A 12,685-nucleotide genomic window follows, 5' to 3' on the forward strand; every position below is an offset into this window, starting at 1 on the left:
GGATAGGCAATGACGGAATAGTTAATGACCATTCCAATATTCTTTGTGTCCCTGTGATTGTCTCAAGTGTCCACATTTGTGAACTTCTTCTGAAGCCCAAGACTTGGAGAGGAAAATTTAAATGTACAGATACTAGCATAGTATCATGGTAGCTGTGGTCCCATCTACAGAGACATTTACACTGCTGTGATTATCGGGGTCCTTTCTTATCTATTCCTTAAGGAGCAAACACATTCATTCCTCCAGTAATGAATGCATTGCAGAAGATTCCACCAGAATGCAATCAGAAAGCATCAAGTGTATTTAATTTAATATTTGGTCAAATAGGCTGCTTACTCAAACCCAAGGCACCTGAGAGTTTAATTTATAGACTTTGAGGGTGAGGGGAAGCAGGAAGATTATGAATAAGACACACTTCTGTGGCAAGTGACTCTTCTTTAAAGAAGTAAGGTCCCATTTCTTGAATACCGCAAGGGATCAGGTTTTTTTTGGGGTTGTTTGTGTTTTTTTAATAAGTTTTCCTGAAGGAGAAACAAAGTGAAGAAAGAACACTGTGAGGATAAGCAGAAGCTACTGGAAACACTTTCACTCCCTAAACTGAGGGCGCGTTTTAATTTCAGCCGCCCCAACAGATCTTCCCGTGAAACGCAGCCAAGACCCAGAAAGTGGCAGAGGTGTGGCGTCCTTTGAGCTGCGGCTCAAGTTTAAACTCCGCTTGTCAGAAGCAGCAGTCCAGGCTGGGAACCCGCGGGCGAAGCTCTGGGAGAAGCCAGCAGTCAGCCAGATCCTCCAGCTGGAAGGCGGGTTGAGGTTGAAACCGACCGGGGAGTGCCCAAGAGGACGCCTTGGGGGGCGAAGTCAGCCGGGCTCTGCGGGCCCGCGGGGCCGGGGGGCACCCCTCACCCCAGCTCCTGGACAGCTCAGCTATTAACTCCCGGAAAGCCCGGGGGGATTCGCCAGGGGTTGAGCCCGGGGAGGCTGTCAGCGCTCTTTAGGACCTCAGGGAAACCCGAGCGTTTCTGGCTCTAGGACCCAGGAACTCCAGGGCAGCCTGGATTGAGATACCTTGGACCACAGCACCACCTACTTATAGAAGCATCCCGAGCCTCAACCCAGCTCCATCTCCATCGGAAAGTGCGCTAGCCACATCCCTCCGGTCTCTCGGGAGCCTTCTGTCTCTTACAGCCTGGAGAGGGAGAAATCTTAGCTGTGAAGTGACTGTGGAGAGAGCCCGGGAAACCGCACAATTGGATAGGGACCCAGAGAGCGGGCGCGGGCGTGCCCCTCGCTTGAGGATCGCGCTCGCAGGCGGGGACTCAGCATCCCAGAGGCTGCGGACGCGCCCGCTCTGCCGCGCTCGCGCTGGGCGCTGCTGGCCCGAGGACCTCCGCGCACCCCGACCCTTCGCCGGAAGCCGGGAGCTGCCAGGCGCCCCGGGCGGGTTTCGGCAAACTTTTCCCCAGCCCACGTGCTGGAGAGGCGGCTCGTCCCCTCCTCCCGGGATGGAGCGCCGCGCCTAGGCACCCCGAGCCGCGCACGGTAGGCGACCCGCGCCGGGCCTCTGCGCTCAGGTCCCCCACTGCAGGACCCCAAGGGCTAAAGGGCGCCTCTTTAACCCTGCACGCTCAGTGCTTGGGGAGCTCCTTGCATTCCGCGGAGCTTCTGTCGGCGCAACGCCCTTTCCCCGGGGTCGCAGTCTGTAGCTTGCAGAGGTTGCTAATTCACTGATTGCAATCACCTTCCTCTCCAAGTCGCCGGCCGCTGCGCGCTCTGGGTTAGGCTGCGCCCTACTCGTGCCAGGCAGAGGGTTCCCTTCCCCCCTCCCTCCCCTTCTTAAATTGGGACGCACGGAGGGGCAGCTGCCATTCCGGCGCTTTTTCCACCCTGCACCCACCCGGTTTCTCGCCGTTGTCTCTCAGGTTCAAGTGCGAGGGATGCTGATCGCGCGGCACTGACAAGTGAGGTCCCCGGGCTAGTGGCTCCTCCACTCGGCGTCTGCCCCGGCTGCGCGGTCCGCGCCGCCCACTCGGATGAGCCCTCCAGTTCCCCGACTTTGAGAGGCGTCTTTCCCAGCCCAACCGCCCAGATGCAGTTTCGCCTCTTCTCCTTTGCGCTCATCATCCTGAACTGCATGGATTACAGCCACTGCCAAGGCAACCGGTGGAAACGCAGTAAGCGAGGTGGGTCCCACTCTGCTGGAGGGGCTTGGGGGGTCACGGGTGGGGCGCGCGGGGCGCGCGCGGCACCACTTTTGCCCCGGCGCCCGGGGCTCAGATGGGCTGGACCGTGCCCTGCACCCCAGTTCTTGCGCTCTACGAATCTCACTTTCCGCGCCCCAGAGCCCTGCAGAGCACCGTCTTTTCTGTCGTCAAAAAGCGCGGCCAACCCGAGCGAGGCGCGCAGTGTGGGGAGCGCGCCCCGCGCCTGGCGTCCGATGGGCGCTTGGGGTTAAATCTTGCGGTCTCTGCAGTCATTAGCTGCATCACTACCACCCCTGAACTGTGTTTTTTTTCTCTTTTGCCGTCGCTTTTCTTATCTGGCATCCATTTTTCTTGTTCTCCTGTTTCTTTGTTTTTTTTTTATAGTTCTTAATCCTCTCTCCTGCAGCTCATCTCTCTCCCCACCCGCGTGCGCCCCGAATTCTTAGTACATGGCCTAGCACACACACACACACACACACAGAGAGAGAGAGAGAGAGAGAGAGAGAGAATATGAAAGAGAATGGGAGAGGTTGGGGGGTTAGGGGTGAGAGAGGCGTGGGGGTATGAGAGACAGGACGAGCTGGGAAGGGGTGCCAAGGAGGGGTGGAAGACCTGCCTTTCCAGGAAAAGGACAACGTTGATGTCTTTCAGAAACTCAAGACTAGGTAGGTATGATTTACCTAACTTTCTGAATCAAGCAGCAATTTGTGGACAGGTTTTCTGGGGGCGTCCTTCCTTTCATAATGATGTTTTGGGGACACGCTTGACTTGACCCTCTCCATTTCCTTCCCTCCGAAGCAGCTATTTGTGAGAGATTTCTGCTCTCAATGAAATTCACTTGTGGCTTTTTAACCGCTCCCTCCTTCTCCATCATTTGTGTGCGCTGTGGGGAAGGGGAGTGGAAGCCTCCAGAAAGGTTTCAGCGAGCTGGCTTTCCTGCAGATTTAGGGCGTGAATTTCTGTCCCTGAGTTCTGCTGTGGCTGCAGCTAATCCAAATGCATTTAAGGGGAAGGGCTGCTAAGCAAAATTAAGTCTTCTGGGAGGTTTAAACACGAATGTGAGCTCCCTCTCTCCTCCCTCTCTCTCCCTCCCACCCCCTCTCTCTCTATTCCTCCCACCCCCCTCTCTCTCTCCCCCCTTCTGCCCCTTCTCCTGCTCTCCCTACCTCCCTACCCCTTGTATTAACAGGCCTGGAAGGTGCACAGCAGCAACTTAGAGCTCTTTCTTTTCCCCCAGCAAGTTGGGATTTTTTTTTTTTTTTTGTCATTAGAATTTGTCTTGAGGTTAAAGATCTTGATTTTTCTGGGATGTAAACTTCTCACTCAATCTGTAATATGGTTTGTTCACAACTCGGTTTTTATGAATCTCTGGTCCTACATCCAGATTTTGGAGAGAGATGGTTATGCCCTAATTTCCATAGGGCTTTTAGGTTATCATTAAGCTATTCTCAACCACTCATAGGACTGGAACTGGTGTCCTGAGCTCAGAGCTGAGGTAACTGGTGGTGTGAGACTTCTATAGCTTCTGCTCTCCAATGGACCCACCAGTTTATAAGAAGGATACTCCTTTGTCTCTCATTTTTGAAATTTGGAAATGCTTAATTTCAAAAATTATTCTGCATAAAAATACCCCCAGAGGGTATGAATGTTAGACATTAGCATCAATCTTGGAAAAGCCTCTGCCATCTCTCTCTCTTCCTCCTTTTTACTGGCTCCTTTCCTCCACCCCAGTGTTCTCTTTCCAGGTATTATTTGGTAAAACTGGCCGTTTTTGATGACACCCTGGTCAAAGTGTTGGGAGAGACTTCTCCCCTTTACAAGCAGAGGTTGCGCTCTCCTTGGTTGGAAAAACAAAACTGCTTAAAATTTGCTAAGTATAGACTTACTGCAATCCTCTGCCAAGTTCTTGTTTGTTTATCAGATGGCTTACTAATGCAAGTGATGTCTTTCTAATCCATACTGCCTGCCCCATTGTGGTTGATTGGGGGCAGAATCAAGCATAGAATGTCAGTGGAGGTGCCATTTGGTGGAGAATGACATCACACGCTCCCACAGCCAGAGGTGATACTGCCCGCCTTTCTCTGCGGTGCCATCTCTAAATTTGTGCCTGTCTTCTTAGGTACCTGAGTTAAAACCTACTCGTTTCAAAACCTCTCTAGGGACATCTCTTACAGCAGTTATCCCAGACCTCCTCAAGTCTTAGCATTTAGAAGCTCAATTCAAATGTGTAAGATAGTAACTTTTGCCAAAGCAACCCTACCACTGAATAAAATTCAAATGCTTTTAAGTACATGTAAATTGATAAGGTCGTAAAAAAATTTTATCAAAGTGTATTATGTATGTTTTTCTTTCTTAACAGATGTCCCTTCCCAAATCCCAAGTTTCTGGCCAGCGTAACTGCAGTCCTTAAAAGTGACCACACTATCTGTACCAACAAAGGGTGTACTGTGTTTTTAATTAAAAGTGGAACTGCTTAAAGGGCTGGCTAGACAGTGTAGGGTGATAGTAGCTTTCTGCTTTGCAAGGAAGCTTAAGGATTGCATTGTGAGTGTATTGAAATGAATAGAGATCTAACTCAGGTTGTGTGAATTGTCCCTCTTCACAAATTTAAGCTGGTTTTAATTGATCTCATGTCCACTGATTGATCCTACACCAATTGTTGCACATACCAAACAATTGGCTTTCCCAACGGAGATTGATTTAAATTAGTTCCTTGGTGAATGCCTGACTGCTAGCCAAATCATGTCAGCAGAAACAGTTGACAAGACAGAGCCTATTGTGGTACCAACATTTCCCCTTTTCACTTTCTTTTGCATAGTGGCAGTTAATCACTTTTCTTCCTAGAAAGTAATATTTAGTTCCTTTAAAAAAAGTGTTGTGGCTAAGATCAGTTATTTCCTTGACTTTGTGCTATGATGTAGGCAGCAGTGACACCAGGATTGGTTAGGCTAATGCCTGGGATCTGATTCTTTTTCTTTTTTTCATATTCCATCTGCAAATAATCAAACCTTCACCGTGGAGTGTTCTCAGAACTCCTTTGGCATTATGTTTAGTCTGTTCTATGATCTCAGATGCTCTATAATATCATTTTCTTAATGAAATAAAATTCTTGGCAGAGATCAGATAATTTAGTCAGTTAAAATCAATTGCATCCCAGTCTGGAATAGAGAGCAAATATATCATTTAACTCTATGTTTTATTTCAAAATATAGGCAGAGGATCAAGAGACTACAATGTCAACCTTCCCTCCTTCTGGATAATATTGTGTGTGGGAGTCTATCACAAACAACAGCACTAGTCACCTACTACTCTTTCTTCACCTTTATTTGGGAAAAAAGAATACAAATGAATCTGACCGTTACAAATAGGACCTGGCAACAATATATTTTTTAAATTAATTAGTTAGGCACAAGCAATGCTGAGAATTGATATCTTATGGTAGACATATGCCAACATTTTGAAAAGCTGATTGACAACTCATGTTTTGTCTACATGCTAAGAGCCAGCCATAATTCATTGGCCCACCCTGTCCCCTTTCAAAAGCATAGTCATTATTAGCTACTGTTAACCCCTGTGGCCTGTATCTGGCTTGGGACTTTTTAATTTATTTGTATGGTGAACTGGGGTATTTGAATTTTTTGGGGGGGTGAGATGACTATAAACCACATTTCAAATGGAATTACTTACTGAAAGGTGGTTAAACAAATCATAACTTTATTATGGTCTTCCAGGATTTTTTGAAAATGCTATGTAGTGACTTAATTTTATTATATCTCCTTCATTCTGCTTAAATGACTTTTCACATTTTACACAGGGATTTATGAAAGCTGCTTGATAACACTCTTTCAAAGCAGCCAGCTCCCTAATATATAATTGGTGTTTCTGGTGGTCTGTTGGTAGGGGGCGTGGATGAGTGTTTCCTGCTCTAGCCTCTTCCAGACTGAAGCCCCAGCTTCTCCTTACTCCATAACATCTTATTTCATAAGATTAGATTTGGCTTCTTCCATGAAACTGAAGTGTTTATCGAAAATAGTGTGGTGTGCTTCTGGCAAGTGAGGTTGGTACAAAACAAACATTTTCTCTTAAATCTTAAATCTTAAACTAATTTGTTTATATTTTTTCAAATTTAATGAACAGATTTGGAGATACTTGGCTTTATAGATACTTTTAATGATAACTCATTTCTCAGGGTATTTTTTTTTTTAAATACAAAGTGGCACATGGAACATTTTTAACTACAAGTAAGTGAAAAAACTTCAAACTACATTTTGCATGCTTTTTTTATGTTCCAGAGTGTTTCAGGGAAAAAAAAAAAAAGCTTATGATTAACTTTGCAACATAAACATGTTCCTTCTTTTGTGCACTTTTGTTAATGGGCTGCTTTTTCTACCAGCATTTGAATTTTTCTAGCTAGTATCTTACCAGTATGCAGGGGTTAGAAAGTTGCATTCCCCAACCCACATCTTATTATGCTACTGAAATTTGGAAGTGATTCAAAATAGGTGATGTTCCCCCAGGCCTCCATTTAATTCTGTTGTTTTTTTTTTTATCTGCTTATAAATCCAGCTTGGGTAGAATCCAATATTTGCAGAAATCACAAGTTGGAAATGACATTTCTAATTCCTTAATGCAAAACCACCTCTTGATTTATTCAGAGACTAACTGCCCAGTTTATGGATTTTTCAGGCCACTTTTTACTTCTTCCCTTGCAATGACTATGTTTTAAAACACCTCCCCTCCCTGCGCTCTCCTCCCCCCATTGGCCCTGTTAACCCTTCCAAGTTCAGAAAATAGATGAGCGACAAATCAGTTAATACAATTGATAACTCCTCTGCTAAAATGAGGTGGTATACTCTGGAATGAAAATAAAAATTTAAATTTCCCATTTCCTTCCAAAGTCATGATGGTTAATATTTTTTTCCCCAATCAAGAACTGAACATTAGTAAATAGTGTTGCAAGTCCATGTTGGTAAATTTTCATGGTTAGCTGGGATGAATAAGAAAGGTGCTAATGAATGCTGAGTGTATATATAATTGTATACGATTAGGAAGGTATAGATACACATAAATATATAAGTATGTAGGTGTGTGTATATGCATATATATATATATATATATATATATATATATATATATATATAGGTGTGTGGCTGTGGGCTGAGAGGGGGTGGGGATGGTATGGCCCAGGAGGATCAGATTTTCATAACTAAAAAGATTTTCCTTCTGTTTCCCTATTCTTCTTTCTCTGACAGGATGACAAGACAGGACAGGGGAAGGGTGGGGGGGGAGAGGGAGTGATAAGGATGATATTTTTGTTCTTTATAAAGCCCCCTTTCTACCTCTTTTTCTCTTCTCCTGGACCCCATTTTGTACCAGTCAACCTGTTTTTAAGCATGCTGTTATCTCCCTAATTTTAAAATTCTTCATTTCTTTCCTCCTTACATGAGTTTCCAAACATTCCTTTTTCTTCTGTCTTCCTGTTCTCTCATTTAATAATCCTGTTTCCTTCACTCTTCAATCTGTTACTATTCTCTGCCCCTCTTTTACTGAAGGGGTCTCATGGGGTGGTCATCCATATTCAATACTCTTCTTATAACCACCCTTGTTATGTCCTCCCTTGTTCCTCTGGGGCTACCTTATCATGCCTTTCCAAGGAAAGTTGCTTCCTTTAGCTGGTGACAACATTCTCTGGTTTTACCTCCATCTTCTGATCATTTGGTCCCCTTATTCACAGTAGTTTAGACTAGTATTTTTTTTTAATTCTTTTCAAACTTTTTAATTTTCTTTTTTTTGGGTTTTTTTTTAATTAATTAATTTATTTATACAAGCACTGGGTACAGTCAGAAGCACGGGAGGGTGAGAGAATTCACCAGAGCCAGAGCAGGGAGCAGAGCAGGCAGAAGGACCGAAGTACACTGCTGAGGGGAGCAGCGGGCAGCAGGAGGGGTCTGCGCGCCATGTGGGACCCTCCTCCGGTGGCCGGGGAGCAGCCGGGGATCGAACCGGTGCTGCAGAGGCTGCAGGCAGCTTCGCAACCCAGCACTCAACCGCTACGCCACCGGGGAGGCCCAAACTTTTTAATTTTCTTACATCATTGTTCTCCCCTCACTATAGTCCCCATAGTTGTCCCACCACCATAACACCTGTCAACCACACCGCTTTGTGCTCTTCCCTCTTACCGTCCCCTCTTTTGACTGTTCTCACTTCTCCTGCCTTGCTGTTTGTCTGAAATCTATAGTCAGCTTGCAAATTTTGTCTTTTTCCATTTTCCCCCCTTGGGGGAATTTTACCCATGCCCAATCTTCAACTATGACATCCACAGAATCCTCTAACTCTAGCCTCAACTTTTTTTTTTTTTTTAACTTCCAATTGTATTACCCCTGGATTTCTGAAGTACTGCCATGTGAATCAGTCTTCCGGGCACCCTCACAGGCCATCCATAGCTCATTTCACTGCTCTCATACTTCCTCATCTGGGTCCTCTGTCTTCCTCATTTGTATTCATGGTGTTTTTAGAGGTCAAGGCTTGTAGTCTATATTCTTTAGCACTCTTTGCCTCTTTTATCAGTTTATTCAGTCTTAGTGAGTCTACTTCAGAAACATCTCTATCCAGCCATCTTTTCCATCCCCAGAGGTATTTCCTAGCTCCGCCCTCATGGACACTGCATTTCCCAGCATGCACTTCTTGCATCCCCCATCCTTTGCAATGCTGCCACATTGAATTTTTCTCAACCGCAGATCTGATCATGTTACTTCTCTGCTAATAAACCTCAAGCCTCCCGGGCCTCTATATTGACTGCAGAATAAACACCAGGTTCTTTCACGTCACATCTGAGTTCCCTGCCATCTGACCGCAGCCTCTTTCCAAACTTCCACCACCCTGAAAGCACGGTGCACTTAAGCTACACCAGATCACTTCATTGCCAAGAACACCATGTGTTGAGCCTGTGGCAGTGCCCAGCTAAAGTACCACTGCCTCTATGAAGCCTTCCTGGAATTTTCCACCTTTCCCCCGAAAGCCAAAAGTAACTGTTCCCACAGTTTTCTTGGCTTTTTGTACTGAATTGAAATAACCCAATTTCCCCCTTTATGATGGTTATTTTGTCATATGTCTTTTTACCATATTATAAGCTCCTCTAGAGCTTTGGCACACTTGCCTTTATATATCCGAAATCAGGTTATAGAGGACATCTGTCTTCCATAAGTTGTGGGTTAACAAAAAGTCATTGGCTGTGAGATTTTGCTTGTCCTTAAAATAATTGTGGTGATTTCAGGAGAAATGATTCAAGTTTGAGCGGACAATTAGATAACAGGTGTAATCCTGTTGTTTACTATTCTTTACAATTTAAAGACATTGAGGAGAAGCATACTCTGACCAGTTCTCATTCCAAAGTCTTTTCTGTTAAGAATTTCACAGAATATGCTAGTAACTGGTAATGGTTTGTATACCCACCTACCTGTTTATTATTTGAAAGATAGAGTATTCTGAGTGGCAGGTGATTTGAAGACAGGATGGGGAAACCCTGAAGGTGGAGGGTGATAACTTGTATTAAAAACACTTGTTCTGGAGGCAGGCCATAAGACATTTTCATCACAAACTCTTGACCCATATGAATAATCATTTAGGGGAAAATAAAGTGTTATCTTCTTAAAGGGCATTTTATTAATCACAAAGATAAGCTAGTGCAAGAAAACATTTGATCTGTGGTATTACGTTTGTGACTTTAGTATAATAAATAGGTATGAAGACATACTTAGAAGAGGCACAGGTGTATGTATATATTTTTGAACGAGTCTTCTATAGGTATTACCAGACTACATAGGTTTTTGTTTTGTTTTGTGCCAGAAGAGCGTTGACATTTCACTGCTTTTTGAAGGAGGTGATATTGGTTTGATTTATAAGGAAGGTGAACTGCTTGTTGAAATGTGTGATTTTAAAAACTAGCAGTTAAGTGGAAGAGAGAACAAGAAGCTAACCTTCCTGAATTCCCTGGCTTTTCCTGTACACAGTATACATTCAATATAAACATAATATTTCTTTTAAAAAAGAATGACATCACCTTTGAGCCCATGCAAAAGCCTTTGAACCAGACATTTATTTATCCTTCTAATTTCCTATAGTTCATAATTACGCTAATATGGTAACTGGTATTCAACAACAAGTAAGTAATAAGTCATAAGTAGAGACTGAGGGATTGGAGTAATTGTGGTATAAGACCATAACTGATCTGGTAAAAACAAATTGTACACTTATGTTGCCAAGATTTTTGATCATTATTCTTGTGTATGAATTATAGGAAACTTTTTTTATTTCTGAAATTCCAGAAAGCAGAACAAGTGTGTGTGTGGTGTGTACACATGTATGTATCAACATTTAATAGGTGTGTATATATGTACTTTATGTGTGCAGAAACACAAATATCATAATCCTGCCATATTATCAGAATAACCAGTTAAGGTTAGAGAAAATTATTAAATATTGTTTATTTTTTTCTACTTAACATGTAGAAAAACTAATCACTGGTCAGTTTACCCCTTATCCTATTGCTTGAGAAAAACTTAAAATTTACTTAAAACCTTTGAATTTTTATCACCTGTTGAAGGATATGAAGAACACTTATAAAACAGAGTTTAACTTGCTGCCATATTTCTTTTGAGCAAGGTGTCTCAAGGGATGCAAGGGATGCAGGGGTGGGTGAGTCTCTTGAAATCAGGAGTAAAATCTTTTCGGTCTCTTTGGGGCTATACAGATAGAATCTGGAGCTTTCGCTGAAATCTGAATGTTGCCCATGGCGCATCTCTTTCCTTCAACAGGTTAAAAGTATTAAGGAAATAGGAGTTAGACCTTTTAAATAAACATGATACAAGAAGGCTGATATTTTCTATAGACATCTGTTTTCTAAAAGTTTATCTTCCTTGTGTGGGTTTTCTGCCATGTATATACTTCACAACTACGCGGACACATTGGCAGCACTATCTCAAGAGGTATTTACTCGGTCAATAATCCTTTAGTCAAAGACAATAGTTGTTAAATTCTCTCCATTCCCCTGAAAGGCTTATAAAAGTACAAAATAAATACAGAGGATACAGGTTCTGTTAAAATTTCTCATAAGGTCTAATTTTTATCTCAGGAACAAAAACAGTCAGTAGGGAACTTTAGAAATCGCTGTGCCAGTTTTTCAGCTGGTGATTTGCAGAGCTGGATTTAATATGACTTGTTTGTATCAAGCTGCCTGTGCAGAGCACAGACCTGACAGAGCCAGGCCGTGCACACTTTTCCTCCTGCCAAATGGGCTTCTGCAAAATGTGCTGGGTCGGCACGTTTGAGCATTTTTCTACTGGGATGACTTTGGTCTCACCTATTGCTGTGTACAGCTTGCCGACCAGTCACTGGGCAATTAAAACGCGTTCACCAATAGAGGGCGCACTTTGCATTCTTTTCCTTGTGCTTTGTTCTCTGAACTGTTGGATTTGTGCTTACGTAGCTTTGCTCCCTTGGTTCAGGTGGTAAACCTGCTTTGCGCTCCCCAGTGTGGTTGATGCTGTGATCATCTGATGTCCTCACAAAGAGGGAAAAAGAATAAAGAGAACTTTCACTCTTACGGGAGTGTTTCTGGTTTTGTTACTTAGTCTCCTAACCTCAGTTTTGTTTTTATTTAAAAAATTTTTAAGATTGATTTACTTATGCATACAAGAACTGGGATACAGGCCAGAGGTATGGGAGGGGGATTAGGGACAGAGACAGAGTGGGGAATAGAACAGGCAGACTGACTGAAATACACTGCTGAAGGAGCAGCGGGCGAGACAGGAGAGGCCTGCTACTCCAGGTGGGTTTTCTCCCTGGCCCGGGATCGAACTCGTGATGCAGTGGCTGTGGTTAGCTTCATATGCTGTGTCTTAACCCCTTGCACCACTAGGGAGGCCCCTAACCTCCTCAGTTTTAATGTCTTCCAGAGAGATATAAAAACTAGAGATTGTGTCAATGTGGAGGTGGATTCTAGCTCTTATAGCCACTTTGTAAAAACATTAATTTTTTTTAAAAGGAATATTTTCCATAAAGTGCATGCCTAAAAATTTAAGCAAGTGGCAAAATTTGGAGTTGCCCTGGTGACTCCAAATGAATACTTACAAATTGCTTGTCAAAATCTTTAATCTTTATGAAGAGTCATTTCTTCCAATGAATCTCACCTTTCAGCCCTTTGAGAAAGGTGAAAATTATCTGATCTTATTTTGAAAATCTAAAATTTACTTACAAAAAGGTTTTCTATCCCTTCCCCCCATGCATTAAAGTCTGACATAGAATTCAAAAATTCTAATGTGTCTTGTAGTTGAAAGCTGGCTTTTAGCATTGAAGAATTTGTCCTATATCATTATTAACCTTGTATTTAATTGATTATGCTGTCTTTTCTTTCTTTCTTTCCCCTCCAAGATCAAGTTTTAGTTTAGCTGATTTGTAGTGAATATTCCTATGACCAGGTGACATTC

General features: G+C 43.4%; 1 protein-coding gene across 3 annotated transcripts in view; it reads left to right on the forward strand.

The window, feature by feature from the left end:
- Window positions 1–2,086: 2,086 nt before the first annotated feature.
- RSPO2 (R-spondin 2) overlaps window positions 2,087–12,685 on the forward strand; it is a gene marked incomplete at both ends in the record, with an annotated part of 125,366 nt that continues 114,767 nt past the window's right edge. For 2 of the 3 annotated variants that reach the window (XM_084230791.1, XM_084230792.1), the window contains one exon: window positions 2,087–2,180. In XM_084230791.1, coding sequence (XP_084086917.1) covers window positions 2,087–2,180 — 94 coding nt within the window. Of the gene's footprint in view, window positions 2,220–12,685 lie in introns of all 3 variants that reach the window. The other variant, XM_084230790.1, reaches the window with a different exon arrangement.

The sequence above is a fragment of the Talpa europaea genome, assembly GCF_964194135.1.
Source record: "Talpa europaea genome assembly, chromosome: 3".
NCBI classification, from domain to species: Eukaryota; Metazoa; Chordata; class Mammalia; order Eulipotyphla; family Talpidae; genus Talpa; species Talpa europaea.